The 27,925-nt window shown below is 36.0% G+C and overlaps 1 protein-coding gene across 1 annotated transcript in view; it reads left to right on the top strand.

Moving 5' to 3' along the window:
- MYBPC3 (myosin binding protein C3) overlaps positions 1 to 27,925 on the top strand; it is a 61,656-nt gene that overhangs the window by 29,031 nt on the left and 4,700 nt on the right. Inside the window, exons 17-33 of the mRNA XM_088520411.1 lie at positions 267 to 433; positions 834 to 999; positions 1,940 to 2,046; positions 2,435 to 2,464; positions 2,636 to 2,772; positions 4,192 to 4,269; positions 4,455 to 4,614; positions 5,977 to 6,081; positions 8,549 to 8,737; positions 10,318 to 10,452; positions 11,612 to 11,779; positions 13,067 to 13,155; positions 17,486 to 17,681; positions 21,286 to 21,425; positions 22,085 to 22,244; positions 22,752 to 22,888; positions 25,335 to 25,521. Of these exons, the coding sequence (XP_088376537.1) occupies positions 267 to 433; positions 834 to 999; positions 1,940 to 2,046; positions 2,435 to 2,464; positions 2,636 to 2,772; positions 4,192 to 4,269; positions 4,455 to 4,614; positions 5,977 to 6,081; positions 8,549 to 8,737; positions 10,318 to 10,452; positions 11,612 to 11,779; positions 13,067 to 13,155; positions 17,486 to 17,681; positions 21,286 to 21,425; positions 22,085 to 22,244; positions 22,752 to 22,888; positions 25,335 to 25,521 (2,351 nt within the window). The remainder of the gene's footprint in view (positions 1 to 266; positions 434 to 833; positions 1,000 to 1,939; positions 2,047 to 2,434; positions 2,465 to 2,635; positions 2,773 to 4,191; positions 4,270 to 4,454; positions 4,615 to 5,976; positions 6,082 to 8,548; positions 8,738 to 10,317; positions 10,453 to 11,611; positions 11,780 to 13,066; positions 13,156 to 17,485; positions 17,682 to 21,285; positions 21,426 to 22,084; positions 22,245 to 22,751; positions 22,889 to 25,334; positions 25,522 to 27,925) is intronic.

Raw genomic sequence — 27,925 nt, 5'->3', positions numbered from 1 at the left:
ACTAAAACTCAACATTAACAATTAACAATTAACATATATAATAATGTCATATATAATATAATATAAAATTGTCAAGCTAGTAGGATTCTGTTGCTTAGCAGTTCTGGTTCCACTGACATTTTGGAATTGGCCGCTTTTTTGCTAACTTGAAGCATTTCAATCAAAGACTAAGTTTATTTTGTGTTTTCTCATCTCTGGCAACACTAAGGTGACTCTTAATCTTCCACTTTTACAGAAAAGTGACTCAACATTGTTTGGCATTGCAGGGAAAAGGATGGAATTGAGCTGACACGGGAAGAAACCTTCAAATATAGATTTAAGAAAGATGGAACAAAGCACTATCTAATTATTAATGAGTCAACCAAGGAGGACAATGGACACTACACTGTGAAGACCAATGGTGGACAATCAGTCGCTGAGCTAATAGTACAAGGTAGGCACAGGTAGCATCACCGAAGCAGGGAAGCTAAAATTGAAAGTAAGCTAGAGGTACACATCTCCATGCTAGTGCATAGAGAAAGGATATTCCTTATCCCAGGAAAAAAAAAAATTAAGAAACGTAATAAGATTTATCATATAGGCCTCAAGGAGAACTCAGACCTGTGTGCCAGATGTAACAGATACTCCGATAGTAACAGGTGCTTAGCCTTAACTAGTCCTTATAAAGCCCTGCATGCTGTGAATTTCCCTTCATATTTCTCCTTTCCACAAAGAACCCTCACTGCTTCTGGTCAGCCCCAGGTTTTTCTGCTCAGTAAAGTCATACCAGCTATTTACTTTACAGATCTATTCTCGTTTGTTGATGTACTTATCAATTATTCCCACAAAATCAGAGAAAAAGCTGGAAGTTTACCAGAGCATTGCGGACCTGACAGTGAAGGCACGTGACCAGGCAGTCTTCAAATGTGAAGTTTCCGATGAGAATGTGAAAGGAATCTGGTTGAAAAATGGAAAGGAGGTGGTTCCAGATGAAAGGATAAAGATCTCTCATATTGGCAGGTCAGTCATGTTTCAGAAAGCATTTACAGGTTTGGGTATTGCATTACGAACTACAAGAATTGTTATCTCAGGGATCAAAATTAAAAGAAACTAGATTCTGTCTTGGCTCCAGTTAGGAGAAGAAAGTTAAAACCTCTTTATGCACAATTAACAAATAGACACAACTTTTTGTTGGTACATGTGCAGTCTTCCTGTGCTGATACCTTTTACCTGCATGATATCAGAGGTAGTTTAGCAGAATTCACCCTCAGTTTTCACTTGGATTTCATGTTGTCTTAGTATTGAAATCATCTAGAAAATATATTGATGGTAACATTAAAATTAACAGCAGCAGATAGATAAAGATGGCACTTATGTGTAAGCCTCTTTACAAAAAACTATATTTTACAATATAATTTTTAATATGTGTACAGCTGTACAATTTAGTGTTTAAGTTCCTTAGAAGCCTAGGTATTATTGTAAAAAAGACCAAGAAAATTTTTAAGGTACATAGGTACTACATCTATTGGATAACCTCTTCCTTGGTGCTCCTTTTTTTTTATAATCTGTTTGAAATTCACAGTAATAGAGGATTGTTTTTCATAGTCTACTTTATTCATCGTCTGATTAAATGAAAACAGTAAGCAATGAGATAATGACCTTTCTAGTGGTAAAAGTATTGGACTAAAGAAACTGCTCCTACATTCAAGCCAGCTCAGCTCTGAAATGTAGTGCACCTACCTTGAAAAGAAAAATAAACTCAAACTGATGAATTTACCTGATGAACTTGCTACTTAAAAGGAGCACTGTCCACAGCCCTAGTGGTTGTGTACGTGATGTTGGTGAAAAGAGAAACAGTAATGTCCCTTCGGAAACAATAGCCTACACGCCATCTCTTGATTTAGTCCTTTTTCCTCCTGGAAAGGTAGCAAAGGGGAATGTATTTGTTCATGTTTTCCAGAATCCATAAGCTAACTATTGAGGATGTAACACCAGGTGATGAGGCAGACTATTCCTTCATTCCTGAGGGATTTGCTTACAATCTTTCTGCCAAGCTCCAGTTTTTGGGTGAGTTATCTTAAAATATATAATGGGAATTCCATAAGTGTAAAAAGGAGGAAGGAACCATGGTTACACTAGGGAAGGGTGTGGAGAATCCCTTTCCTGATACCAGAAGATAGGAACATTACATAGCTTTGTCTGATATTTTGTGGTGTTATTATTACGTTATTTTACAAAGTCTTGTCTCCTAGTTCATTGCATTCATTTGTTGAGTTTCATCCATTATATGATTCATATATATACTATTGTATAAATTTAATGACTGATCACTTTTAAAATTACTTTTTGAACACAAATGAAACACAAATTCTGTTTTCATACCTATTTCTCCCCCACACCTTTCTTTCTTTTTTCTCTCTCTCTCTCTTTTTTTTTTTTTTTTTTTTATTTCCAGAGGTCAAGATCGATTTTGTACCAAGAGAAGGTAAGAACAAAAATCATTAGTTAATATGAAAGTAAACACGTTTATAATAGCAAAGGATACAAAATATTTTCGTTTTTGACGTAATGCGTGAGTATTCACCTCTTTTCATACAAAAGGCTCAAACCATATTTAAACCATATTTAAGATTTATTTTCTTTGCCTTTGCTATAGAACCTCCCAAAATCCACCTTGATTGTCTGGGCCAGTCCCCTGACACTATTGTCGTGGTGGCTGGGAACAAGTTGAGATTGGATGTTCCCATATCAGGAGATCCAACACCTACCATCATCTGGCAGAAAGTAAACAAGGTAATGGTAGTCTGACACAATAGCTCAGACAAAGAAGCCACAATAGGAAATTTGTTTTCTTCCTCAAATGCGACTTAGATTTGCAATTCTTGCCTACTGGTATTTTCACCATCATTTTAAAAGTAGCTTTAAAACTCAATTAAAAATAAAATAAAAAAGCTGCAATGCAGCCGTTATAAATGTTTCTGGAGAAGCCTTCTTGAACTGTTCTTTTTCTGATTTCTTCCCTTTTTTGTCCATTCCAAAATAAGGGGATGAATAGAAAATGCACATATATGCAGACAGAAGTATACCATACAGTGCGTTTATTCTATTCCTATTTCTAGAGAGAGGGCAGAGAGGGGGAGAGAGAGGGCGGGAGAGAGAGATCCTGAAGATGCAAATTTCTTTAATTTCTTTCCTAAGTGCTTTTCTGCAGTTTGTGAAGGAACTATATTCTTAACAAACTGGGTAGAACTCTATTTAGTTTACTGAAAATTTAGACTGTAAGAATTTAGAGGATGCATACTCTGGATGCCTTACCAGAGTAATTGCAAAACATCAAATAAATGAATTAGCAGCTAGAGAGTAGCTGTGACTTGAGCAGTAACTAGCACAAAACAGAGAAACATCTTGCATAAGATTCTACACCACTATTACACTTTCCATAAGTAGCATGAAAAAATGAACATCTACAGAGAAAAAGATAGTCTATTGTATTTACTTCCCCAACTTCATTTCCTCACAATTCTGGAACACTCTTTGTTCAGGTGAGCATATTTAGTAACACTTAAGACTTCCTTTTGCAATGCAGAAATGATTTCTAAAAAACAAAAAACACTTTTCTGACTGTTGTGCAGAAGTCCCCAAGAAAAATAAGGTTTGGTTTTGAGACAAATCCTACACTTTACTGTTCTAAGACATGAGATCTGAAAGATGCAGGAAAGAAACCAGGCTTGATTTGAAGGAAGGAAAAGATAAACTAATCAAGAATATTGTTTCATGTGTGTTACAGAGCTGACTTTCTGAGCAGTAAAACTTCTTCATAGACTTAATTCCATTATTATTGAAAGAAATAATCTTTGTTTCTCTAGTTACACAAGGTCATTAACTCAAAGGGACACAGAGATTCACAGCCAGTTACAATTCTGCATAGAAGTCAGGCATCTTTGTTTATGAACTGTAAATTTGGTATTGCTGATTTATGCTTCCTTTAGTTCACTGCAGTCTGATAACTCTATATTTCATTTCTGCTTTCATATCGCTTGATTTCCTTCCCAGGTTTGTTTGCTCTCACTAGCTTTTCACTTTTGTCATGCCTTCATATTCAGACCCCTACAATATATCTATGGATTTTTCTCCTCTGTCTTGCAGAAGAAAACTTTATTGCTCTGCTCAGTAAGATTTAGCTGACTTTCTGTGGTTTCTTTGCTTATGTAGAAAACTGACCTTATCCTAAACAATGATGATTCCATGATAACCTCAGAAAACAGTGGTGATTTAAATACTGATAGTAAGGTAAGCTCCTTATTATTTATTCAGACACACAGATACATGTAAATAGAATCTGAACTACTATTTTTACAGCTTTTGAATAATTTCAGTAATCAGTACTATGAAATTTTTCACTAGCTACATGCAGGTTCATCAGGCTATCCCTGGCACCGCTTAGAATGACTATCTGTTCCTTTCACTGCCCACAGCTTCTGTTTGAATCTGAAGGCAGAGTTCGTGTGGAGATGCATGAAGACCACTGTGTCTTCATCATTGAAGGAGCGGAAAAGGAGGACGAGGGAGTATACAGAGTTATACTTAAGAATCCAGTGGGAGAAGATAAGGCTGATATCACAGTCAAAGTTATTGGTAAGTGAAGGCAGGAAATAAATAGGCCATGAAAATCCCTTGGGTTCATTGGGATTGGACCCATCTCTAAAATTAACACAAGATGTCTGTTCTGTGAAAAAGAGAACAATTCCCATATAATTCCACATACTTTCTTATATTTTCCAGTTTCAAGTGATTCTATCATTTATTTGCTATATTCCCCTCTGAAGAGTATTTTTTGTGCAAGTCTGAGAAATAATTTCTTGTCTTTTTTTTGTTGTGCTTTATCTTTAAATAAAGATGACTTCATTTATATGTAGTAAATGGTTAATGGAATAAAGAATTATATAATGTATCCGGCAAGATAAACACATTATAACTGTGAATCACAGAGCTGGAATACAATGTGATTCTGAGTCAGTATTTTTTAGATTTTTTTCACAGAATTAAACATCTTCATATCCTGCCACACATATGACAATAGGTTAGGTCATGAACAAACTTAGGAACAGTAAAATAAAATCTTTCTATGCTATTATAATTTGAAATTCACTGCTTTTGAAGTCATTAAGATGAATAGTAAATCTATTTTCATCTTTTATAAATCTTAAGTTAGGATACCTCTATTACAAATATCTCCACAAGAAAAAAAAAATTGTGAGACATGCAGTATATTATAAGTTTGTTCTAGACAAAGTAGGAAACACTGGAGTGAGCCTCTTGTTACAGGTTTGAGAACAAATTATTAAGTAGTGTGAATTACTTCTAATTTGGCTAGTAGTACAGTTCTGTCCCCACTTTATTTTTTAATATGTAAAAGACCTTGTAAATGAGCACAATATCCAATTTGATATCTCCTTAGATAAAATTCATACAGGAGCTATTTTTTGTCTGCAATAGAACTCTCCACAAACCAAAGAAGGAAATATATATATATATATATATATGTAATATAAAAATATTTTTAGATAGAAATATATAAATATATATATTTTTTGGTTCATAGCATAAATATATGTCAGTCATGAATGACTGGATACAGAGACATTTACAAAGAGGTGGCCGTGTATGGGAAGAAGAGATTTGAATAATCAAATACTACTTAAAGAACACTAACCTAATTTGGAAGCATCAAAGAAAAGCATTTACTCTGGGCCAAGTAATGAATTTCATTTTATATCTTCTGTTTCAATCTGACAAGTTAGAAGCACTATGGCAATGAAAAAACCCTATGTCTTTTGTACATCTGAATAGAAAAATTTACAGGATGCCTATTTTTTTTTCTTTCTTTCTTCTTCCTTTTTTATTTTTTATTTTTATTAAGAGAAAATTTAGATATTCAATATGGAGAAATGTTAAATAAAAAAAGTTTCATTACATTCATTGCCAAATATTCTTCAGATGTTCCTGATCCTCCAGAAGCCCCCATGATCAGCAACGTTGGAGAAGATTACTGTACGGTGCAGTGGCAACCCCCTAAATATGATGGTGGGCAACCAGTGCTAGGTAAGAAGTACTGAAATAAAAGTGAGACTACTGAGAGCATTGTATTTTGCTGCTCCTTTAACAGGATTCAATATTATTTATAAGTTTATTCATTCTACAAAGGGCAGACCTTCAGAAACTAACTACTCTAGGATAGCAATCCTTTGAAACTGCTCAGATTCTTGCCCTTCAAATTTAGAGTGAGAGTGCCCTCTATCTGTCCCATTGAAATCAGAAATATTTAAGCAACCGAGTTAATTCTCCCTTTAGATGAAAGTACCAAAATAAGTAGGAAGCATTAAAGCAGGAGATGATGCCAAAAGTAACTAAAGTTAAGTATTCCCTTTCAAGACTGAAATTTCAGTCAGTGCACTGGCCTTTGAACTTGCTTAGGAGTTCAACAGACTCCCAAACTCTCAGACTTCTCAAAACAGAGAAACAGCCACTTCAGTCATCAGTTCCAGCCCTCCACAGTCTCAAGCTGCCAAGTAATGCATGTTTCCATCAGAAGATGACTTCCTAATGCTACTTCATTCCAAACCAAAAACATACCATAGGTCACAAAATACTTCTCAATCTCTGTAATCATCTTAAAATGTCTACTCAAGACAAAAATTTTCTTCAGTTATAGGAAGCAAGCATAAAGGATCAAAAATATCACCAATACCATGGTAAATGTCTACTTAGAGTAATATTTGTTAAATAAAACTTGATGAGACTCTAAGGAGGGAAGAAAAAAAGAACATGGCAATATCAAAGACCATTGGAGTTTGAGTTTCTTTTTTAAAATACACTGAGACTATATAGACTGAGACTATATATGTGGATGCCAGGGCTAGAAATGCTCTAAAATTCTTCTGATTTCCTGCACAATACATAGATGACAATAATTCATATTTGACTTTGGATATTTAGACTGCATTTACTTCCTCAAGAATGGAATAAGCTATGGAATTAAGTAAGGTTAAGTTGTTAATTTCTTCCTTGTATCCTCTCAGGACAGACAAAACCACAAAGGAAGCAAGCAAGAAATCAACAACTTAAGCTATTAACAACTTAAACTAAGCCATATATCAACGGCTACTGCATTACCACAGCCAAAGCTTCCCAGTGTACCTTGACTAGGCAAAGTTCATGATTTAATTGTGCTTAGTTGGTAGAGCACACATTATTTGGGAAATATCCAAGGCACATTTTTGTTACTGTCAATAGAGTAAAACAGAATAAATAAAATAGAATGAAATATCCAGGTAAAAGCACAGGACGTTGTACTATCCAGTCAAACTAAGCTAAGAAAGCATGGTAAAAAGGTGCTGCTCAGGTATACCAAAGGCATACCTGCACATTTGACAGAGACAACCTTTGTCAAAAGCAGAGATTAATCACTGACCTATAGAGCAGGTGTCATTCAAGTGCATCAGCAGGGCACTGGAAAATAATTTAATACAAACTTTTCCATATGTGGAAGAACTTCTTTCCTGTGAGGGTGAGAGAGCACTGGAACAAGCTGCGGAGTCTCCTTCTTTGGATATCTTCAAAACTTGCCTGGATGTGACCCTGTGCCACGTGCTCTAGGTGTCCCTGTTGGAGCAGGGAGGTTGGACTAGACGATCTCTAGAGGTCCCTTCCAACCTCAACTGTTCTGTGATTCTGTGATTTTTCAACGCGTTGCACAACTATTCTCCATATCTATCGGGAATCATAGATAACGTTCCCATATAAGCATGCAGCTTCAGTTTCCTTCCCAAGGAAAACAATGCATGTTGTGGACTCACTCTGTTATAGACCTGAGTAAAAGCAGGGGTCTGGGCTCAGTTCTGGGGAGCACTCTGTGATACCAGCACTTTAGCACAGACAGAAATATCTAGCATAGGTTCTGTGATAACTCATTTGAGGGGGGAAAAAAAAAAGGGAATTGTCAAACTGTTCTTCTAGCTAAATTTTTGCATTGGGACTTATGATATTAGGTGGTAATAAGAATATTGGAGTGTAGCTGAATGTAAGATTTTTTTTTAAACTCTTTGTCTTATCTAGCACAATTAAAGTCAATTTCTCCTTCACTAAAAAAGCCTTCTGATAAAGTACTGGGTGTTGTTTCTCTGCCATTAGAGGCGAATGACAGCATGTACACCAGAAAGATTTATGATTTATGTCAGTTCCACTAGTATCTCTAATTCACATACGTCTAAATAGAGTAATGTTGTTATATAACATGTAAAATATACTTAGAGCCTAGTGACAGACACAGAAAGACCAATCCAAATAGGTTGCGCTATGGAAAGTATAATTGTTCATGCAAGAATGTCAGAGACAAAGTAACACAAGAGGACGCTGGAGGAAAATACCCAAGCTTTGCCCAATTCAGTTATGTGCAATAATTGTGGATCACGCCTGATACTGTCATGCCTTGGAAGAAGGATTTTCTCTTTTCCTGCGTGTAAACAATAATGTTGTAATTCCCTCACACCATAAGAGGTATCTTTTCCAGGCTATATTTTAGAGAGGAAGAAGAAGAAGAGCTATCGATGGATGAGACTGAACTTTGACCTTTTAAAAGAGCTAACCTACGAAGCCAAGCGAATGATTGAAGGAGTGGTTTATGAGATGCGGATTTATGCTGTGAATTCTATCGGCATGTCCCGGCCAAGCCCTCCCTCACAACCCTTCATGCCAATTGGTGAGTTTTACCACATTGTGTATTACTGCTAGGACAAAGCAAAGACCAGACAATTTTCACTTCCTCACTTCAATTGTCCGTACACTGAAAGCAAATATGTTTTTTTTAAAAAGAAAAAAAAAAAAGACACGAACGGCCATCTCTATAGTCTACATTAATCAAGCTTTTCATTTGTCATCTTCCTCTTTTCCATCTCTCATTCCCTTCCTGAGAAGCACAGAGGTTCTAGTTTCATGAAATTGCTGATGAATTTCTAGTTATAATTAGAAGTGTGAGAGTCAAGCTGGGTCTGGAAAGGAGGGGAACTAATTGACAGAAATTTCCCTGTCCCTCTCAGCTTCCCCCCTACCCTAATGGGTGCAAATATCACAGTATCCCACCCAGTACTCCCTTAATCCTGGCCCCCTCCACAGCTAAAAGGATAGCTGATTAAGAAAATATTTGGGGAATGATTTTCTATAAATAATCCTCCCCATCTCAGCAGTCAGTATCTCTCGCAGTTCATGAGCTGGGAGCAAAGTGTAAGAGTCCTCAGAAAACCTGCCAAGAGCTTTAAAACAAAGAACCACAAAAATACAAGTCACTGGAGATTAGAATGACTAGAGTTGCTAAATCTACAAAGACCAGTGAAGGAGCACAACCTGCTGAAGGCGATAATGTAAAAGCAGATGATGCAGTGAATGGGTTAGAAAGAAAGGATACGCTGCAAGAAGGGTCTGATAATTCTGGATTTCAAGCACCCAGCAGCTGGTCTGCAACAACAGAGGGCAAAGAGGAACCATCCAGAGGAGCTACGGAACAAAAAGGTCCAAAGTTTTCCTGGGATAGGCAGAGAATTACTTGATTAAGGATTAAGTTCACACTGTTGCTTCAGAGAAGAGGTTTGGTGTTTTGAATGTGTACTGCGTGGTTGTGTGTGCACGCAACTGCCTTTGCCTCCTGTGTGTGGTTCACAGTCCTTGCTCCAATTTCAGTATGAAAAAATGTGACTCAGCTACAGAAAGAAAACTGAGTGATATGCTTTATGTGATAATTTCAGGAACTAAGGTCAGTCTCCACGAGTGACACAGTTAATAAAACTGTATTTAACTTATTTTATATATGAATTATTTCTAAAATGTAAAATCTGTTAGCTATATTCAAAAATTTCAGTTTAGAATACATATTATACACATACGGTATGTCAAACATATACTTAACAGTAGTCTTTTAACATTTGTAATGACTGGATCATAACAGTATACATGGTATTTTGAGCAAGCTATCTTTCTGCTGTTTATTTTGAAACTTCTCTGTTAACTTCTGCTGATAATTTGACTCTTTCTCCAGTTTTTATTTATAAGAGAGTACAAAGAGCAACCACTATCTAGATCTCTTGTGCCTTCCCTATTACAGGAATCTGATGTTGCATTTCTGCTAAACGTAGTAGGTGCTACAGTTTATGATTGTGCTTGAAATAAATTCATTTTACTAAAGCATATAGGATCAGTAATGCAGATACTATTCACTACTACTAATCTTCAAACTCTCACAGTTATACTGCTATATCTCAGAAATTATTTCTATGTATTTCCTTACAGCTCCCCCAAGTGAGCCAACCCACTTCACAGTAGAAGATGTGTCTGACAGCACCGTTTCTTTGAAGTGGAGACCCCCTGAACGGATTGGAGCAGGGGGGTTAGATGGCTATATTGTGGAATACTGCAAAGATGGATGTAAGTAAGGAGTAGCACTAGGTAGTAGCAACTAAACATCATTAAAATACTACAGTTGCAAAAGTTTCATTGTGGTATCACAACAAACAGTCATATCCAGTATCATTACTACCAGGCCAATCAGAACCTGACTGCAACACCATGGCAGTCACAGCAACCTTAATAGCTTCACAATCATTGCCTTAAAACTTTGATACAGAAATGTACAAAAATACCAATATGGTTATATAGTGACTATTACAATACTTTTGTAGCATTCATAAATTGCGTATTTCCTAAAACAAGTACAATAATGCAACTGTAACATAATTAGTCAAATGTTGCAGTTATTTTCAAATAACTGTCACCTAGCCCCATTTAATACTTGCAATATGATAACAGAAAGTATAATTGCATCCCATCTACAACATTCCATGCACTGTAATGTTAGCACATAACTTTAATAAATTTAATTATGGTGTTTTCTCTATCACTAAGTGAAATTGCCATGTTACCTAAACTAAGGTTTTCTAAAGGGTATAATTTATCCAGAAATAATTTCTACTCTTTATTGAGATGTCATGATGGGATTATTAGGAGCTCTATGACCTCATCCTAGAAGAATGATTTGATCAATAGTACTTCTGTGTTATTGTAATACCTAAGAACAGGAACTGTTCTATAGTGTCAGAATGAAAAAGTGATAAAAACTTTCAACAGTTAACGTGCTCAGTACATTTGGCTCTTACTATTTCATTCAGGCACTCACAAGAGATACACCTCTTCCACGAGGAAATTACATTAAGGCTTCGCCTGCTTGCTAAAAATGCCTTCAAAATACTTCCTTCCCCTTCCTGCTGCCGAAAACAAATGTAGAAAAACTCCACAGCTCTAAGCTCCCTCAAGATATAAGACAGAATGACAAAGAAACTAAGTTTACCTGAAACCTACCCTCACCCAAAGCCATTCTAAATAAAGCAGTTTTTATATTCCTGAACTCCATGTGTAAACAGAGTTTGTAGAACAAGATTTCTTTTTCCATCTCAACTTACTTTATTCTAAGTGTGGTATTGCATGTAAAATCTATTCTACTGTAATTCAAATTTACTTTCAATAGTAGACATGGCACCAGTTTGGAAGCTTAATAAATTATTATACCATGCATACCCTGTACTTGCAGCTACAGAATGGATTCCAGCTCTTCCTGGCCTAACTGAATGTACAACTGCACTGATTAAAGACCTGGTCACAGGCGACAAACTTCACTTTCGTGTAAAGGCTATAAATCTGGCTGGTGAGAGTGGAGCAGCAATAATCAAAGACCCTGTTACTGTTCAAGAGATTCTGCGTGAGTACCTAGAGTGAGTAAATCTCACTCATCTTTCTCCTTCAGTCAAAATCCTAATCATATTCACAGATCAGAAAAAATCCTGAGGGTGACGAGCCTACACCTTCTGCTGAGTATAACATACAAACAGTTCTCTCAGTTCCATTGGGAACAAAATATCTTCTGATGCTGAGAACATTATTATACTGTCCAGGTCTTATAGATCTAATGAGTAGGTAAATCTTCCTTCTTACCTTCAAAAATATGCAACTTTCACCTCCTGAAATAGTGCTGTCAGCATTTAAGAGACAATTTTTTAGATTTACTTTTCTGTTGGAAAAACTGTTTTAGGAATGTAAAAGATCATGTTGCATAGGATGAGATGAGGGACTCTTTAAGTAAAAGTAGTTATCTGTATAATATGTCCTAGGTTATTAACACCCTGTATATCATCCAACAGCAATAGATTGTAATTCATTTGACTGCAGTCCAAGAGATATCAAGAGCCGCTAATAGTGAATTCACCAACCCTGACAGACATGAGGCGTTTGCCACAGTCTCAGCAACAGGACTCTGTGTAAATTAAACAAAACTAATGCATTTCAAAACCAAGTGGGCAAAAAGACAGACACTGCAACTGTATTTTAAGAAATGATTTTTATAAAAGCCTAAGGAAAGAACAGGGACACAGAGAAGACACAGAAACCTTCCCAGAGACTGAAAGAAAGAGCACATCACTGAGTGCTGCTATGAGAGAAACTGAGCACTAAGATCTGCTTTTGCTAATGAAAAGTGAGCTAATACTCTGATATTCTACTCCTCTCACCCCACCAAAATTTATGACTGAATTACTATGCAGAGAAAAGAAATCTATTGATCATACTATTCTCTGAGTAAGTCCATAAACATCTCCAAATGACAATTTATAAGAAGCTGTAGTATTAATATAGCATTAATCATAGTCCACGCCAACTCTTTCACCCTAATATATCCTTTATCCCATCCCCTCCACTGGCTGCAAAGAACAGGAAGCCAACAGAGAAGAGTCACATTCGGTGGAATATTGACTTTTGGATGAGGTAAAAGTTCACAAGTCAATGGAATCTGCGCAGTGGCAAAGATATAAGTGTGATCTGCTACTTAATTTGTGTCCAGTATCCCCTAACTGTATAAACAGTCTTTGCTAAATTATCTTATGCTTGTAAGAGTTCAAGCGCCTCCTCTTTGGTGTTTAGTCTTGTTTCTCCTAAAGGTAGTATTTCAAATAATGAAAAGCTTTGTGTTTAATATACTAATCCTTAAATGCAGAGCGTCCCAAAATCTGGCTGCCACGCCATCTCAGACAGACTCTGGTGAAGAAAGTGGGCGAGACGATCAATATTGTGATCCCTTTTCAGGTATGTGTTGGTTTCTATTTCGTTATGGGTATTTATCATTGCTTATCTAAAATAATGTTTGCCTTATGCAAGCTCCAATTGCAGTACTGAAAATACAGCTGAAATTTGCAAAAACATAAGAACTCAACCATCTCTTATTCTGGAGCCTATGTACATGGTGTTACTAGGACTCTAATTAGCCAAAAGTGTTTATATGCATTTCTGGACTACAAAAAACTAGAGCTTGTATATAAACAGACTATCACAACTGGCCCTGTACATAATTTGTGGATATAAAAATAGTAGATTGGGTATAGCTATGCATGAGTTTAAGGTGTAAAAAAAGTGTGCTATAACAAGATTTTCTGAGAGCATGCATTAACTATAGCTGCAGTTATAGCATGAAAATAAAAGAAAAAAGGCACTAATATGCACACTTAACAGTTGTCCTGTTTTTGCATTGTCTACAACTATCTATTTTCAACAACTTCTACAACAAACAATCTATTTTCTACAACTAAGCCATTATATTGAGTACTCTTAAAATACCACCTGCATTTTTTTCAGATACAGCGCTATAATCTCAAAATAGTGCAGTAATGTGTGTATGAAAGGAAAAAGGTCTTCTGGAGGAAAAAGGTCTCAGGAATGGAAATAGGAGCTGCAGATTGTGGTTCTCATACAGATATCCTGTATAATCCTAAATAAACCATTTTTGTTCCTTGTTCATTATCTGGAGAAACTACAATTTGTCTGCTGGCCACAGTTGATGTTTATGAAAGTACAAACTATCTTGTTAGTAAAGAGTTTTGAAATTCTCATGTGAAAGATGCTACAGATAGGCAAATTTTTTCAGCATTGGAGGCATACAGGCATATGTTATCTATTTTGCTTTTTGCTTGTTTGTTTGGGCAGTATCAGTGCAAAAAAAAAATTAAAGTCAATATAAGAGCCAAACCTATGTTTAAAAAACGTTTTCTGCCTCGTGGTTTCCAGCTTGCCCGAGCAGTTCCTTTCGCAAAGAGGTATATCTAATCAGTAAACAGTTGCAAACCAGTACATGGAATAACTGCCATGAATTGTATGCTTACATTGCTTTAACATAATCACATGCTTAATTTTATCTTTCATGTTTCTTATCCCCAAAAATTGTTACAATGGCCACTTCACTGAAGTCTAATCAGATACAAAATTGAGCATTCTATATATGTTATTTCTGGGTTACTTTAAGCCTTCAAAGACATTTTATTTAACAGACAGATATCTTTGTTATTTTTATATCTGAAGAAAATAAACACAGCTGTTAAAATTGCGGGGGTTACAGATTTCTGTCCTGTATTCCCCTATATCACCATCTTCTCAGCAAAATACCCCAACTCTTGCTTAGGACAGCCTCGCTGCAATATTTCCCAAGAACTCCCAGGCCTCAGTTCCCTGTGCCAGAAAAACTACATTGGGTAACTAATCAGGAGCTTCACTTGCCTTGTGTGATTAGCTGTTACCAAATAAAATGGGTAAAGACTGAGTCATCCCTGACATTTACTTAGTTGGGACACTAAGTGAGGTTTCTGTGCTCCAACTTCTCACAAGTTTTCTACAAAACCGCGCTAAGCTAATCTTAGAGATTTCTAGTTCGTTGTCAGATCTAACTGAAATGAACTAAGTGATTCAAAAGCTGAATTCACTGACTAGCAAATAAATCATGCAACTGTACAAACTCTCTTCACCTTAAAGGTAGCTCTAAAAAAAAAAAAAAAAAAAAAAAAAAAAAAAAAAAAAAAACAGTTAAACTACTTCAAGGGCAATTTTTAGCCTAAGACCAAAACCAGAGGATTTTAATTCAAGAGATTTTTTTTAAAGTAGCAGAGTGAATTTCTTACTAGTGTTAGCTGCAATTTTTAGTACAATTTTTAATATAATAAAAGCTACTTAGAGTACCCAATACTGGGCAGCTTTTTAAAAAAGAACATTGCAGTATTCATATTTTGAAAAAGCTTAAGTCATTGAGCATTTCTACTGAAGAAAAAAGCCTCTAAATAGACATGCCTTGACAAGGAATCCATTTGCAAATGCATTCAAATCTTTAGATGAAAATATACTGAAAAAAAGGAAAGTAAAGCATTGCTATTAGCCCATATTTTTTCCTCTTGAGTGTCTACAAGCACATTGGACGTGCTGAAAGTAGGGGAATCAACACATTCTTATTTCAAAATTAACTACAAGTGCACAGGATTAACGGGATTTTATGCACCAGTCGAATAGATTCGCAGTACTACTCAGCTGTTCCTTGCCCATCATTATGCATGAATATAAAAATCTGGAAAAAAAACATTTAAATTCGTTCTTCCCTTGCAGTAAAAGTCTCTGAGGTTTCCTTCGTGTGCTGTCTACTCACTTTACCTCTCACTATCTGCTCTGAGATTACCTATTACACATTAAAGAAATCCAGTCCCCTGGTATATGTATTAGGAACATGTTTTCTTTATGTTTAAGCTTCTGACTGCATAAAAGTACATGAAAAGCAACACCACAAACATGTGCAATCTCCTCAGATAACAAGTTATAATGAAAATACATGATCAAGAATGCTAAAACATCAGCAGTTGCAAAGCTTAATCTATAGTGAAGACATTTCTTGAGATGAAATATATCTAAGAAACTTCTTAGTGCTCTGATTTTTTCAGATATTTTTTACCAAGAAAACTAGATCTGCTATCCACTTTAAATTATTTCATCTCTTTTCCTGGTAGTTATAACTTTCCAAGTCAGTTGTTTTCATTTGAAAGATTCTTCCAGCCACAAATAGCAAATATAATTCTCATACCATTTAAAATATAAGTATATGTAAACAATTTTGTCAAGATCAATAGTCTATTATAGAGTTGAAGAAACCTGTTTTCTTTTACTTGTTCAAGAACAACTACTATAACTTCAAACTGAAGGAAGGAAGCCACCTCTTCCTCCAACTGTTTTTTGTAAGACTGTTCCATAAAATGAGACAAGGGTGAAGGTACACTTAAGCTGGACAAAATAACCTTGCAGCTAGTATCATAAAGCGACTGACCTAAGGTGATTTTTCTCCTTGCCAGGAGTAGTAAGAAAAATGGGGAAGATGGAAAATCCACAAAATTTCTCAAACAAAGTTCATTATCAGTCTTGACATAATAACAGTTTTGATACCACATTTGACGATTCAGAAAAGAGAGAATAAGTGTCTATTACAGAATAGCATTATTTTAGGTGGTTAGAAGCCAAGCATAATTGTGTCCACACCTCTGTCAGGCTCTTATTTAATACATTTTTCTAATACCACTTAAAATTTAAACTACACCATAGCAAAGAGCAGACAAACCAGAAATAAAGTAGCAGCAAAACACAAAGGTTTATTTTTATTCCCCCTACTATTAGGCACCTAAGTGAAGATCTGAGTATCCTAACATCCCTATGTAACCTAAGGAAGAAGATAGACTTAAAGAAGGTTCCAGATATGTGGTGAATTGAAGAACCTTTTTGAGGTTATTTCTTTTACTGATTCCTAGTGCCGGAGCACAATATGAGTCCTAATTTCAGTGCCCTAGACTGCAGTTCCTAGGATGATCTAACTCTTGATCTAACTGTTGACCCACATTCACTTCTCACCCAGTTGTATTATTTCTGGCATTCATATAACCTTACACTGTGATGTTTTATCATGCTAATCTGACAAAAATTAAAACCAAACAAACAAACAAACAGCAAATTATTTTCTGCTAGATTAGCTATAAACAAGGTTAATAAGTGTGATCTGGCCCACATCTGATTTCTTGGGATTCTTAATTTGGAGATGTACTATGGAAGTGGTACTTAAAGTACTTCTGAATAACTAAATATTATCTACCACATTTCCTGGAAATGTCTGACTTTGATGGTAACGCAAGCCACAAATATCCTAATGATTTCACAAGGTCATCTTTCATAGCAGTGGTGACGCTTCGTCCATTTAGACTGTCAACAGAATAATTTTTGCAATGCAGAAAGAGTTACACAGTATTTTTTACATCCTGAGACTTCAAGATGATAAGGTTTTTTTTCCAAGATTTTGTAAATATCTAGAGATAGGGAATCAAATCTTTTAAGGAAGGCAGGAGAAGGGGAGAAAAATTAGTAAACTCTTCACATATTAAAGACTTCTGTTACATAAGAATAACCACATAGATTCAGATCAACTGTCCGTTTAACACAGATTCACAGAGTCTGAGAAATGGGAAAGAGTACAAGTGCAGAACAAATATTTTGTGATACTTACTCTCAGATTTTGATTATTTAAGTCTTAAAAAAAAAAAAAAAAAAAAAAAACTTTTTTTCTCCCCAGGGTAAACCTAGACCCAAAGTCATTTGGATGAAAGATGGTCAAACGCTAGACTCCAAGGATGTGGGAATTCGAAACAGCAACACAGACACAATCCTCTTTATTAGAAAGGCAGAGCTTCATCATTCAGGAGCATACGAAGTCATTCTTCAAATAGAAAACATGACTGATAAAGTCGGGATAACGATTCAAATCATAGGTAAGAACCTGACATGAGCTTATCATACAGAACAAAGTAATATCCATGTTGGCTCTATCCAGAGATCCACATACCACAGAATCCTTTGACAACACTGGGCAGCAGACAACTAGCATGAAGGTAAGAGAAGGGCTAACATGCTGTGCTAGCTAGTGTATTTTCCTAACTTGAAATGATCTATATCCTAGACACTTTGACCACAGTTCTGCAGAAAACCTTTGAGAGTTCTGATATTTTTGAGAATAGCTGTATTGTTTCCACAGCAGGAAATAGGAATCCTGGAATAGAAATACTAGTATTGAGTATCTTCAGCACATAAGCAATGTGAAGATAAAATCACTACACTGGTCTACCTCTACTATTCTGAGAGTTAGAAATAACAGCAGTCCTGTGAATTTACAAAATTTGCATTTAATACATCCACTAAAGTTGAACATAGGACAGATTTTTTTTTTAAGCATTTAGCTGGCCTGAGCCTTAAGGCAGACAGTTCTCTATTATGCAATTTTTAGTTTATTTTCTTATCATGTCATTTTATAGGGATTGACTGCCAAAGTTTCAATAATTACCCTTGAGATTTTATGAGATGTATTCTGGAATCTTGACTAATAAGAAGATTTCATCAATTTTCAGCCAGAATTCAAGTTCTCCTCACAACAACTTTATCCAACATTCTGGTCAATTTTTATTTCTTTTACTTTGCTCGTTTATACTGCTATCTCAAATTTCCTCCAATGTAGCAACATTTTTTTGGAATGAGTGTTTTTATACAAGTCTAGTTTTTGACATAAATCTTAAAGCTTTGGAATGAAAGATATAGAGCTGACTGTATTCTGCTTAAAGTTTTATAAGGCAAAGTTAGAAGACTGGGTATGCAAGAGGGCTGCAGTTCTACAGTAGCAGATGGCAACTGAGACAAAATAATCCCAAGGATGAAGGGGAGTTGTGCATTTGAGACACCAAAATGACTTTCTAAAAATGAATAGTGATTCTAGATACACAGTATATCACTATTATAACAGTAACAAATATCTTTTGTCCACTGTCTAGTACTGTAAAAAAAAATGAGTATGTAAATGGACCAATGGTAAAAGACATATTTCATGCAAAAAACAAAAATTGCTTAAAGAAAAGTAAATCCTACCTGCCTGCTTTCATTTGTGTCAAAAGACATTTTGCTCTCCAAATTTTGTGTTCTCTTAGCAGGAAAGAAATATAGGTGATTCAAGCATGTCTTTTTGTATTAAGAGCAGTGCTTTAGTTGCTGTAAGGAGGCACACACGGAACAGCTGAATGGCTAAACAGCCAACCCAGCTTTCACAGATTTAGTCAATCATGAGCCTTTAAGGATTCTGTTAATCAGGTAACTTTCCTTAACAGATGTGTGCTTGATGAGGAACTAATGTTTCTTGCCCTTATCCTTACAGAGCAGGGCAAGAAGGCAGGTAACCAAGAGCTCTGCTGCAATGAGGGTCAGTGCTTGTCAGTTTAAAACAGGAGGAAACACCACCACCACCACCTGCCTTTACTCTGGAAACAATTGCTGTAGTTTACTCCAAAGATTTACAAAGTTTGGGCTTTTACTATGAAATTTACTATTTAAATTTCAAGTACTTAAGCATCTTAGATAATACAAATCTCTCTAATCTTTGAAAAATATGGCTCACCTCAAAATTATTCCCAAGTCAATCAGTAAATTATGTCTACTACTATAGTCAAAGAAGACCTTACTTGCTTTTATATTTTAAAATAATTTTTACTGTTCTGATTATTTATTATTTGAAATAAACTGCAGTAAATTTCAGTTTCTTTTTGAAAGATGGCAATTTAACCTTTATCTCTTCTTGCCATTCAATAAAAGTTAGTACTACACAAAATTTCTCAGAAAAGTTGAGGGCAACAAAAAATTCCAAACTCCCTGCTCAAATGGTTCCCACAGAGGAAAACAGCGTGAGAGATATACCGCTAGGACTAGCTTTCCCATCCTCCCGTCTAATTGCTGGTTTGAGATGCAATGGTTAATATTGACAAATCAACCTTCTACTGTTCTACAAAGGAATTTGAAATCTATGTTCTTGAAGCTTGTATTATCTCATAAAACCACAAAGATCAAGAATATAAATAAGTAATATAATCCATTCCCATGTTTTGAAAGATCACCCTTTGCTGTCTTGTGTCCTTTAGCACACTGTTTTTCTTTATTCTGTCTGTAACACCATGGATAGATTTGTCCTTTGTCTAGCTATCATAGAGAAATCTCACCAGCAGGCAAGCTAACAAGCACAGACAGAAAGGGAAAAGAGTCAGTATAAAAGTCTAAATACTACTCTTACCAAAATTATTTATTTTTCAGTATAATTTCACATGCATATTAAAAGGCTGGGGCAGAGAATCAATTAGTCCAAATGATTTTTCTAGTAGAGAAGCAGATAGCCATACCCACTAAATGCTGTTAATCTTGAAAAGATTATTTGGAAATATTTCCAGCACTCTATAGGTGACTTGAGAAACATCTCTAAGGCAGCATAGTCATTATGAGCACTGCCAGGTAATACTGATTCAAACATCCCAGCATGGACTCCCTGTTTCTGTGGAAAACTAGATCAGTCTTCAGGGCCATCAATATTGTCTTGATCCCATTACTGGGAATGAAAACAAAGTGGAAACGCTCCATCGCGCAGCAGATGGATAGCTACGCTTGGTGGCACGACGCATCTAGGTTCTTGACCACCTTCTAAAGGCCAAACTCAATGGAAAAGGGGTACTTGTGGTAGAGTTCATGGACACAACACGGTTGTTATGAGCATCTCACAGAAAAGTTGGCAGATTTCCCTCTTCAAAATACTATACATGCTGTGGTAAGATTCCCTGCCTCGCCCCTCACCGTTTTTCTTAATAAGTCCGTGATGGCAGCATGCTAATCAGCTTGGGAGTCAGATTTTTTCCGACAGTCCTAAAGTTTCTTATTTCATGAATGAGTTGTATTTCACCTGCCTTTCAGTGATGACTCAAGAAAATGACATTTAGAGGCTGGGCAACATGCAAGACTTCCAGGTTTGTTTCTTCAAACAAGTTGTAGCCCTGTTCTTTTTGAAGACTGAGATGCATTTTCAAGCTGACCATCACAAGTGAAATGATCATACATTCCCAAATGGCTGGCCTTCCTTATCCAAGAGAAATGCACCTCCAATTGCCTGTGTGGTTGCTGTTTATGTTGCTCTAAGCGCACCTAAATGACTGGGAAATTGCACTGACTGAGTAAAAACTACATGTAATAAATCTGAAAGAGTTAATCAAACCCATCCAAACACCATAGCTCTTATTCGATTTAAAGGAAGAGCTTGTCTGGTCTTTACATTAGTAATTCTAATGTGTTATCTTTTCCTCAGTAACCTTCAGGCCTGCCAAAACAGTATTAAGAAGCGCATTTGAAAAATTTGAAAAAGTTTCCTGTTTACAGTCTGAGCTTCACATAAGTTAAATGTATTGTTATGGAACAATCAGACACTGGTATAGAGTTGTATTTTTTCCCTGTATGGGAAGAAATGACAAAGATCTCAGATCTTTGGAACCAGAAGGTAAGATATTTTTCATGTCTCTGCAGACAAGCCTGGCCCACCTCAGGATATAACTCTTGTGGATGTGTGGGGATTTAATGCTGCCCTGGAGTGGAAACCTCCACAAGATGATGGTAACGCACAGATCTTGGGCTACACAGTCCAGAAAGCTGACAAAAAGACAATGGTGAGAAATTGTGACCTGACAGTGATTCTGTGTGCAGTTAAAACTTCTCCCTGCTCTGGGAAGACCTAAGGAAAAAAGTTAAATTCCTGACCCTCACTTACATGCCCAGGGTGTCCTGTGGCACATAGAAGACAGTTAAGTATTTAAAAATGGGATCTAAAAAGAACCAAAAGGATTGGTGAAACTGTTTTATGGCATTATGATAGTTTTGGCAAGTGCAGGGAGAAACAGAAGGGGAGCAAGGAGGTGTTAGACTGGAACTCAGCTGCTGGGCACTCAAGGGTGTATACTGGGAAGGTGAATGCTGAGTGGTGTGGGTGTGAGTGTGGCACTCAGACTGCAAAACGTCTCTTTCAGAAAAGTCCCCTTCAGGCAGTCATGTCCTGGGAATACACTCTGGATCATGTTCTCCAGATACGAGTAAGGCTAAAGTGAAAAGAGCTTTTCTTCAAAATCTTCATGCAACTACTATGCTAACCAGAGAACAAATTTAAGAAAATAGATTAGCTTATCTTTACTGGAAGCAAAATAATGTTCGTTTTCCAAAGTTACTGTTGAACATCCGTCTTTCCCTTGTAGCAAGAAGGGTCTCTACACCAAAGGTAGCACCATGGCTGACCTTTCATAGCCTCTTTCTAAACAGTGCAGTCTTGTTACAGGAATGGTATACTGTTTTTGACCACTATCGTCGCACGAACTGTGTAGTGTCAGACCTGATTATGGGAAATGAGTATTTTTTTCGAGTCTTCAGTGAAAATTTGTGTGGATTGAGTGAAACTGCTGCAACCACCAAAAATCCTGCCTATATTCAAAAAACAGGTAACATATTCTTCAAAACAAGTGTTTATAAGTACTACAGGAATTACTTCAGTAAAGGAAAAATATAGAATTGCTAGATGAACCAGTAGAGACCTTTGCATTACTAACTAGCACTTACAAAGCATTTTAGCAGGAAGACACATTGTCTAAACAGACCTCCTGTACTAATAACTATGTATTTTCGAAAACCGTGAAACACATAGTCTTCCTAAATTGTATTATTTTAACAAAATAATACAAGTGGCCATTATACTTACATTCTGGGGTTAAAATTTTAAGATCTGTGGGGTCAAGGTTTCCTCTGCAGACATATGATTTTCATATTTAATATCTTATGATTCTCAGGACCTTTAACTAAAGCATTAAACATGAAGCATATGTTAAAGAAAGAGATTTGTTATATTCTCAGGCTTCCTTAAATCACATAGGCAAATTAAAACAGCAAATGCGTTGTACACAACTGAGCATAATTTAAAACACTTACTGTCTTGTTTCTTTGACTTGCAGGCACCACTTATAAACCACCTAGTTACAAAGAACATGACTTCTCTGAACCGCCTAAATTCACTCACCCCTTAGTGAACCGTTCTGTGATAGCAGGATATAACACCACACTCAGCTGTGCTGTACGAGGAATCCCTAAGGTACTCAAATACTGTTGCAACAAGCCAATAGGCTACCTTAGAATTCCTGCCACTTCAGCATAACTACAGAGTAATAGAGCAGTATTAAGGAACAGCAGCACACCTCCCCAGTCATGCCCTTCCTCAGCCATAACTAATACTTAGTGGTAATGTAGGGTATATGTTTGTGTGACTGTAGGCACAACCAGAAAGGGGAATGAAACACAGGAATATCTTTTTTTTCTTTTTCCTGGGTTATACTTCAGCTCTTTTCCCTGATGTCATTCCCCAAACAACTACACTAAGTAGGTAGGGCAAGACAGATGAAATGACAGTCACTGTTTATGCTCACGCTACCATTGAAAATATGTATGTAAAACCTATTCCCTAAAGGCGGCAAAAACTTCACATCTTGTCACAATGTACTTTCAACTCTCTTCACGCTTAAGGGATAAGAGCAGCTAATGTAATATACTGTTCGTCTAACAGTATAATACACAAAAAACCCCAATTTTTCTCTTACATTAATACAGCCACTTAACTTTTTGATAGTCTAAGTTATATAGCAAAATTAGATAGCATATGATCTGCTATTATGTGTGAAGTTTTGGGAAGGAGAGGGAGGTCAAATCTCACAGGGATATTTCCTCTCTCTAAATATATTTTTGAACTCTCTTCAGAGAGTACGGGAGGATGCACTTTCGTAAGAGTCAAGAACAAGCAGCAAATACTGTACAAGCTAGGAGTTAAATTTAGATTTCTCAAAAAAGGGAACAGGCTCTTTGCAGAGAAGGAATTTACCATATTATGACATAACCTTGTCATAAATTTAAATTAGTACCATCCCCAAAATTGCAGTACCCCTTTTCCTTCCCATTCCAGCTATTTATTTTCAATTTCTATCCCTTCTTCATGACAGCACAAGCCTTTGATAGCTACACAGCAAAATATATAAGGTAATTGATCCAAATTCAAATTAAGTTAGGGAACAAAGGTAGTCATAATGTAATCATTTTCTGTAGTTCACTGGATGGAGAAGGAGTTCCAAAAAATATTCAAATATAAAAGGAAGCAGACTCACATAAACAGCTGCAAAAGAACAAGAACAGGAACAGCACAGAAACACCAGCCAAGTGTGGGCAAAATTCATCTTTCAGTAGCTGCCTCAGCTTAAATTTGTTATGAAATGGTAGTATGTTCCTTCTTGGTTAACTGACCTTTTCATGCATCTCCACCTAAATATGACATTGAGTTGCCATAGTTTTAAATAAGATTCTAATTAAAAAAATCTCATTCTTCAGCACACTGAATACTCTGGAAGCAACTTTTCCATATTTCCATATACATACTGCAAAACCCTACAATATTTTTTTCTCTCACAGACAATAACTGCTGTTGTTAGCTTTGCAATTTTGAATGGCTAGAAATTATCAAATTTATCTTAAATATGATCTAAATAGTACGAAAGAGTTGCTATTTCAGCAGAGCCAATAAACATGCCCTGGTAGCAGTGCTGAAATAAAACAAACATATCCAGAAAGAGAGAGAAGCTATAGAAAAAGATGCAAAAAAATTTGAGGCAGGAAAAAGTCCAGCTGATATCTTTAAAAAAATTAATAGGGAACCCACTGAATTGTGTATCAAGGCCAAAGACACAAATGATTCAATAGGTTAGAATACATTTTATAAAACAGTGCAGCAGGTGTATTCCTTCTTTATAGGTGGAGAAACAGAAGGAGAAGCTGTTAAATCTGAGAGTAAAATAGATGATCCAAAGCTTCATCATCTACTTTTTAAACCATAATTCTTCATCGGTACTAATGAAATTCAAAGGAACAAAAGCAGTATACCCTAGATTTTTGTTTTCATTTTGGTTATAAAAGGCAAGTTTTCAGAAGTTTACCATAATTAAAACATACTAGCTTGAATTGCCATAGAGATGAGTATTTTATTGCTTAACAGATAACAGCAGGAACTTTATTTTGAATACTAGAATTGCAGAAGAGGTACTAAATGGTTTACAAAACTCTTTCCCAGCCCAAAACAAGGCTTCCTAGATTGACCATCCAACTTTCATGGTGCTTTCTGACTTTACTATACTAATCTGTGCTTTTTAATTCTCCTTTATAAAATGGTACTTAATAAGGACAATGAAATAAATCCTAGAGAAACAAATTTATAGCCAGTGCAGAGTTTTAAAAATCACAATAAAAATAAGATACAGAGCTACATGCACTGACTGCAATTTGAAAGTTAAAGAAAATATTGAATGCTTCACGACTTGTTTCAAGACCTTGTACTCTGAATGAGAAGTTCCTTGAAAAATTATTGACATTGCTATGTAATAGACATTGCTCATAATACGTAAGCCTTTGATGGCTAAATTAAAACAGTATCATTAGCCCTAAGTCTTTCCTTTTTAACTGCTATTTTTTAAATCTTTTTTTTTTTTTTTTGTATTCTTCAGCCAAAGATATTCTGGTACAAAAACAAAATGGATCTGTCTGGGGATGCCAAATATCGCATGTTCAGCAAGCAGGGTGTGCTGACCCTGGAGATCCGTAAACCAACTCCATTTGATGGTGGTTTTTACACCTGCAAAGCTGTTAATGAGTGTGGTGAAGCTGAAATAGAGTGCAGACTGGATGTCAGAGGTAATCAGACAAATCTTGCAGCTATCCTTAATTCTACCATGAAAAATGGTAATGAATATCTCAGAGAAGTAACAACTTGCCTTTATTTTAACACCAACTTCTCTGGTATATGCAAAGTTAATTACACACACAAACAAGATTGGGTTTTTCATGCCAAACCGTTATGACAGAATTGGGTTATTTTCCAAGAAACGCAGGACTGGAGATTGACAATTATTATGCTCCGAGTTAATAATCCTAGAGAAAAAATTTAGCACTGGTCTGTCTACAAACCATGCACTGTGGATTAGATAAATATCCTTTAAGTTATATGCTGTAATTGAAAGTTTAAACTTCCTAGAAATAACTCGAGTCATTATCTGCAATAGCCTCCAGAAATACATAAAATGTAGTGCATACTACATTGCAAATATTTTTTAGGTGGGCACCTTATTTTTTTTTGTCAAAAAGACCAGGAAAAGAAGCTGTACATTTACAACACTATAAGAAATATTTTGACTAAAATTTTTGGGAAGCCACTATATGTATAGCACACGTTAAGTGCAGGTCAAAAAGCAGAAATATCTGTCAAAGTGACCTGTGTAAGGGCCAGTGCAGAATTCTGGCTTCAGAACAGGGAAACTGAAGGTATTTTTGCACAGCGTAGAGTTTGAGATATTTTGCTCAGAGCTCACCCTGTACTGTACAGTATACAGGGCACACAGCTGTGCTGGCCACCAAAATCTTTGCTTGGGTCCTGGAAACAAGCACAATAGCTGCATTCCTACTATGCTGAACTTGAGCCAGCGGTCTAAAATACCCAGCTCATGCATGCAGCACCTTCCTGAGGCAGCCATGCTACTTCAGATGAACAGTGAGCACCAGTATTGCTGTTCGGTGCTCTGCTGTGCAGGGCAGCTAATATATTATTACAGTGCCCCAAAAAAGGAACCCCTCAAAAATGAAGTTAAGGTACTGTTCATTCTGTAAATGAAGGCATGCCTTAGGAACCCTAGAATCTTTCTAGAAGTGTTACAGCTAAAAATAAAACAAGTACTACAAAGCATCCATATTTCACCTGCAGCACCAGGTCTGGTTTTTAATTAGCTTCCTTTAATATCTGATTGTATCTTCTTCTTTTTTTTTTTTTTTCCCATCCTCCAGCACCTCAGTGAAACTGTGAATTTCATCTCATCTGCAAGTCAAGGTATGAATCAAAATGATTCAGTTAGACAAATGAACTCTGGCTCTGGGCATTGGCTTAGATATAAGTAATTTATGGAAGAGAGTTGAGGGAACTTTGGTAATCTTGAGGGGGTGCTTATCCTGTTTTTCTTTTCTTTTAAATAATTATACTAAGATCACATCCCCACAAGGCAACTTTATTGATTTATACTGAAATCAAGATTTAATATTCTCAGTCTTTAATAGGCTGTGCACAGTGTAGAAATCCATGCAAACAGCGCAATGATTTGACAACTCTTTTCCCTTAATTCACTGCAAGCACTCCCTCTAGGATACTGTTTGCTGTTTATTAACACAGAGCTAACTAGAATCTTTGATCTGTGAGATAATTTTAAGTCATGCATCTATTAATCTTTAAATGATGCATCTAAAAGTGTAACATACCTTTACACTTTTTAAAAATTAAACTGCTATTATAAACAAGCAGTTAATGTGTTTGACAATAAGCCCTTCTCTTCATTTTCTCTCAGCATTGGGAATGAAACTTGAAAAGAAGAAAAATGAAGAGATGCATGAAGGAATTTCAGTTACATTTAGAATCCTGCTCATCTTATATCACTAAATACTTGAGTAATAGGAGGACAGGGTATAGTATTGTATCCTACTCAATGAGCAACTATTTTAGACAGTATTTCCCTGTTCCCATATATTTCTTCTAGTTACATAGCCCCAGTTTCCAGGTGACAAAATTCAGGGAAGGGAAAATAAAAAGCTTTTCCCTATTAAATACATTAGACATGTCTGAACAAACATTATAATTACATAGGAAATCAAGCCAATCCTAAAGTTTGCAATAACAGGAGTCCTCAATTATGCAGTTTTCTCCTCTGGATTTCCTCTTCTGGATTTCTGAGAATCTTCATCAAGGTTGCTCAGAAATACTGAAATACTAACAAATTATTTGTAATACTCTTTCAGTTTTCATTATATTGATTTCTGCAAAACAAAAAGTAAATTTCACTCCTGCTCTTGTTGTTAATGGTTGAAATACTCACTTCCATGCCCCTGTGCTGACCTTTGCAGACCCACATCTCAAACACACCATTTGACAGTCTTTAATTTAAGCTATTGTTCTGCCTAATATAGAAAATAGTTTCCTTGGTAATTACTCACTGTTGATTTTCTATGACTTTTTTAAAGACACCAATTTAAAGATCCAGTTATTAGATTAGTGATTATA

Source organism: Tinamus guttatus, unplaced genomic scaffold, assembly GCF_059628265.1.
Source record: "Tinamus guttatus ecotype Peru unplaced genomic scaffold, ASM5962826v1 Tinamus_guttatus_pri_ptg000089l, whole genome shotgun sequence".
Classification (NCBI taxonomy): domain Eukaryota; kingdom Metazoa; phylum Chordata; class Aves; order Tinamiformes; family Tinamidae; genus Tinamus; species Tinamus guttatus.
The sequence above is the reverse complement of the archived record's forward strand: the minus strand, read 5'-3'. Positions and strand labels throughout refer to the sequence as shown.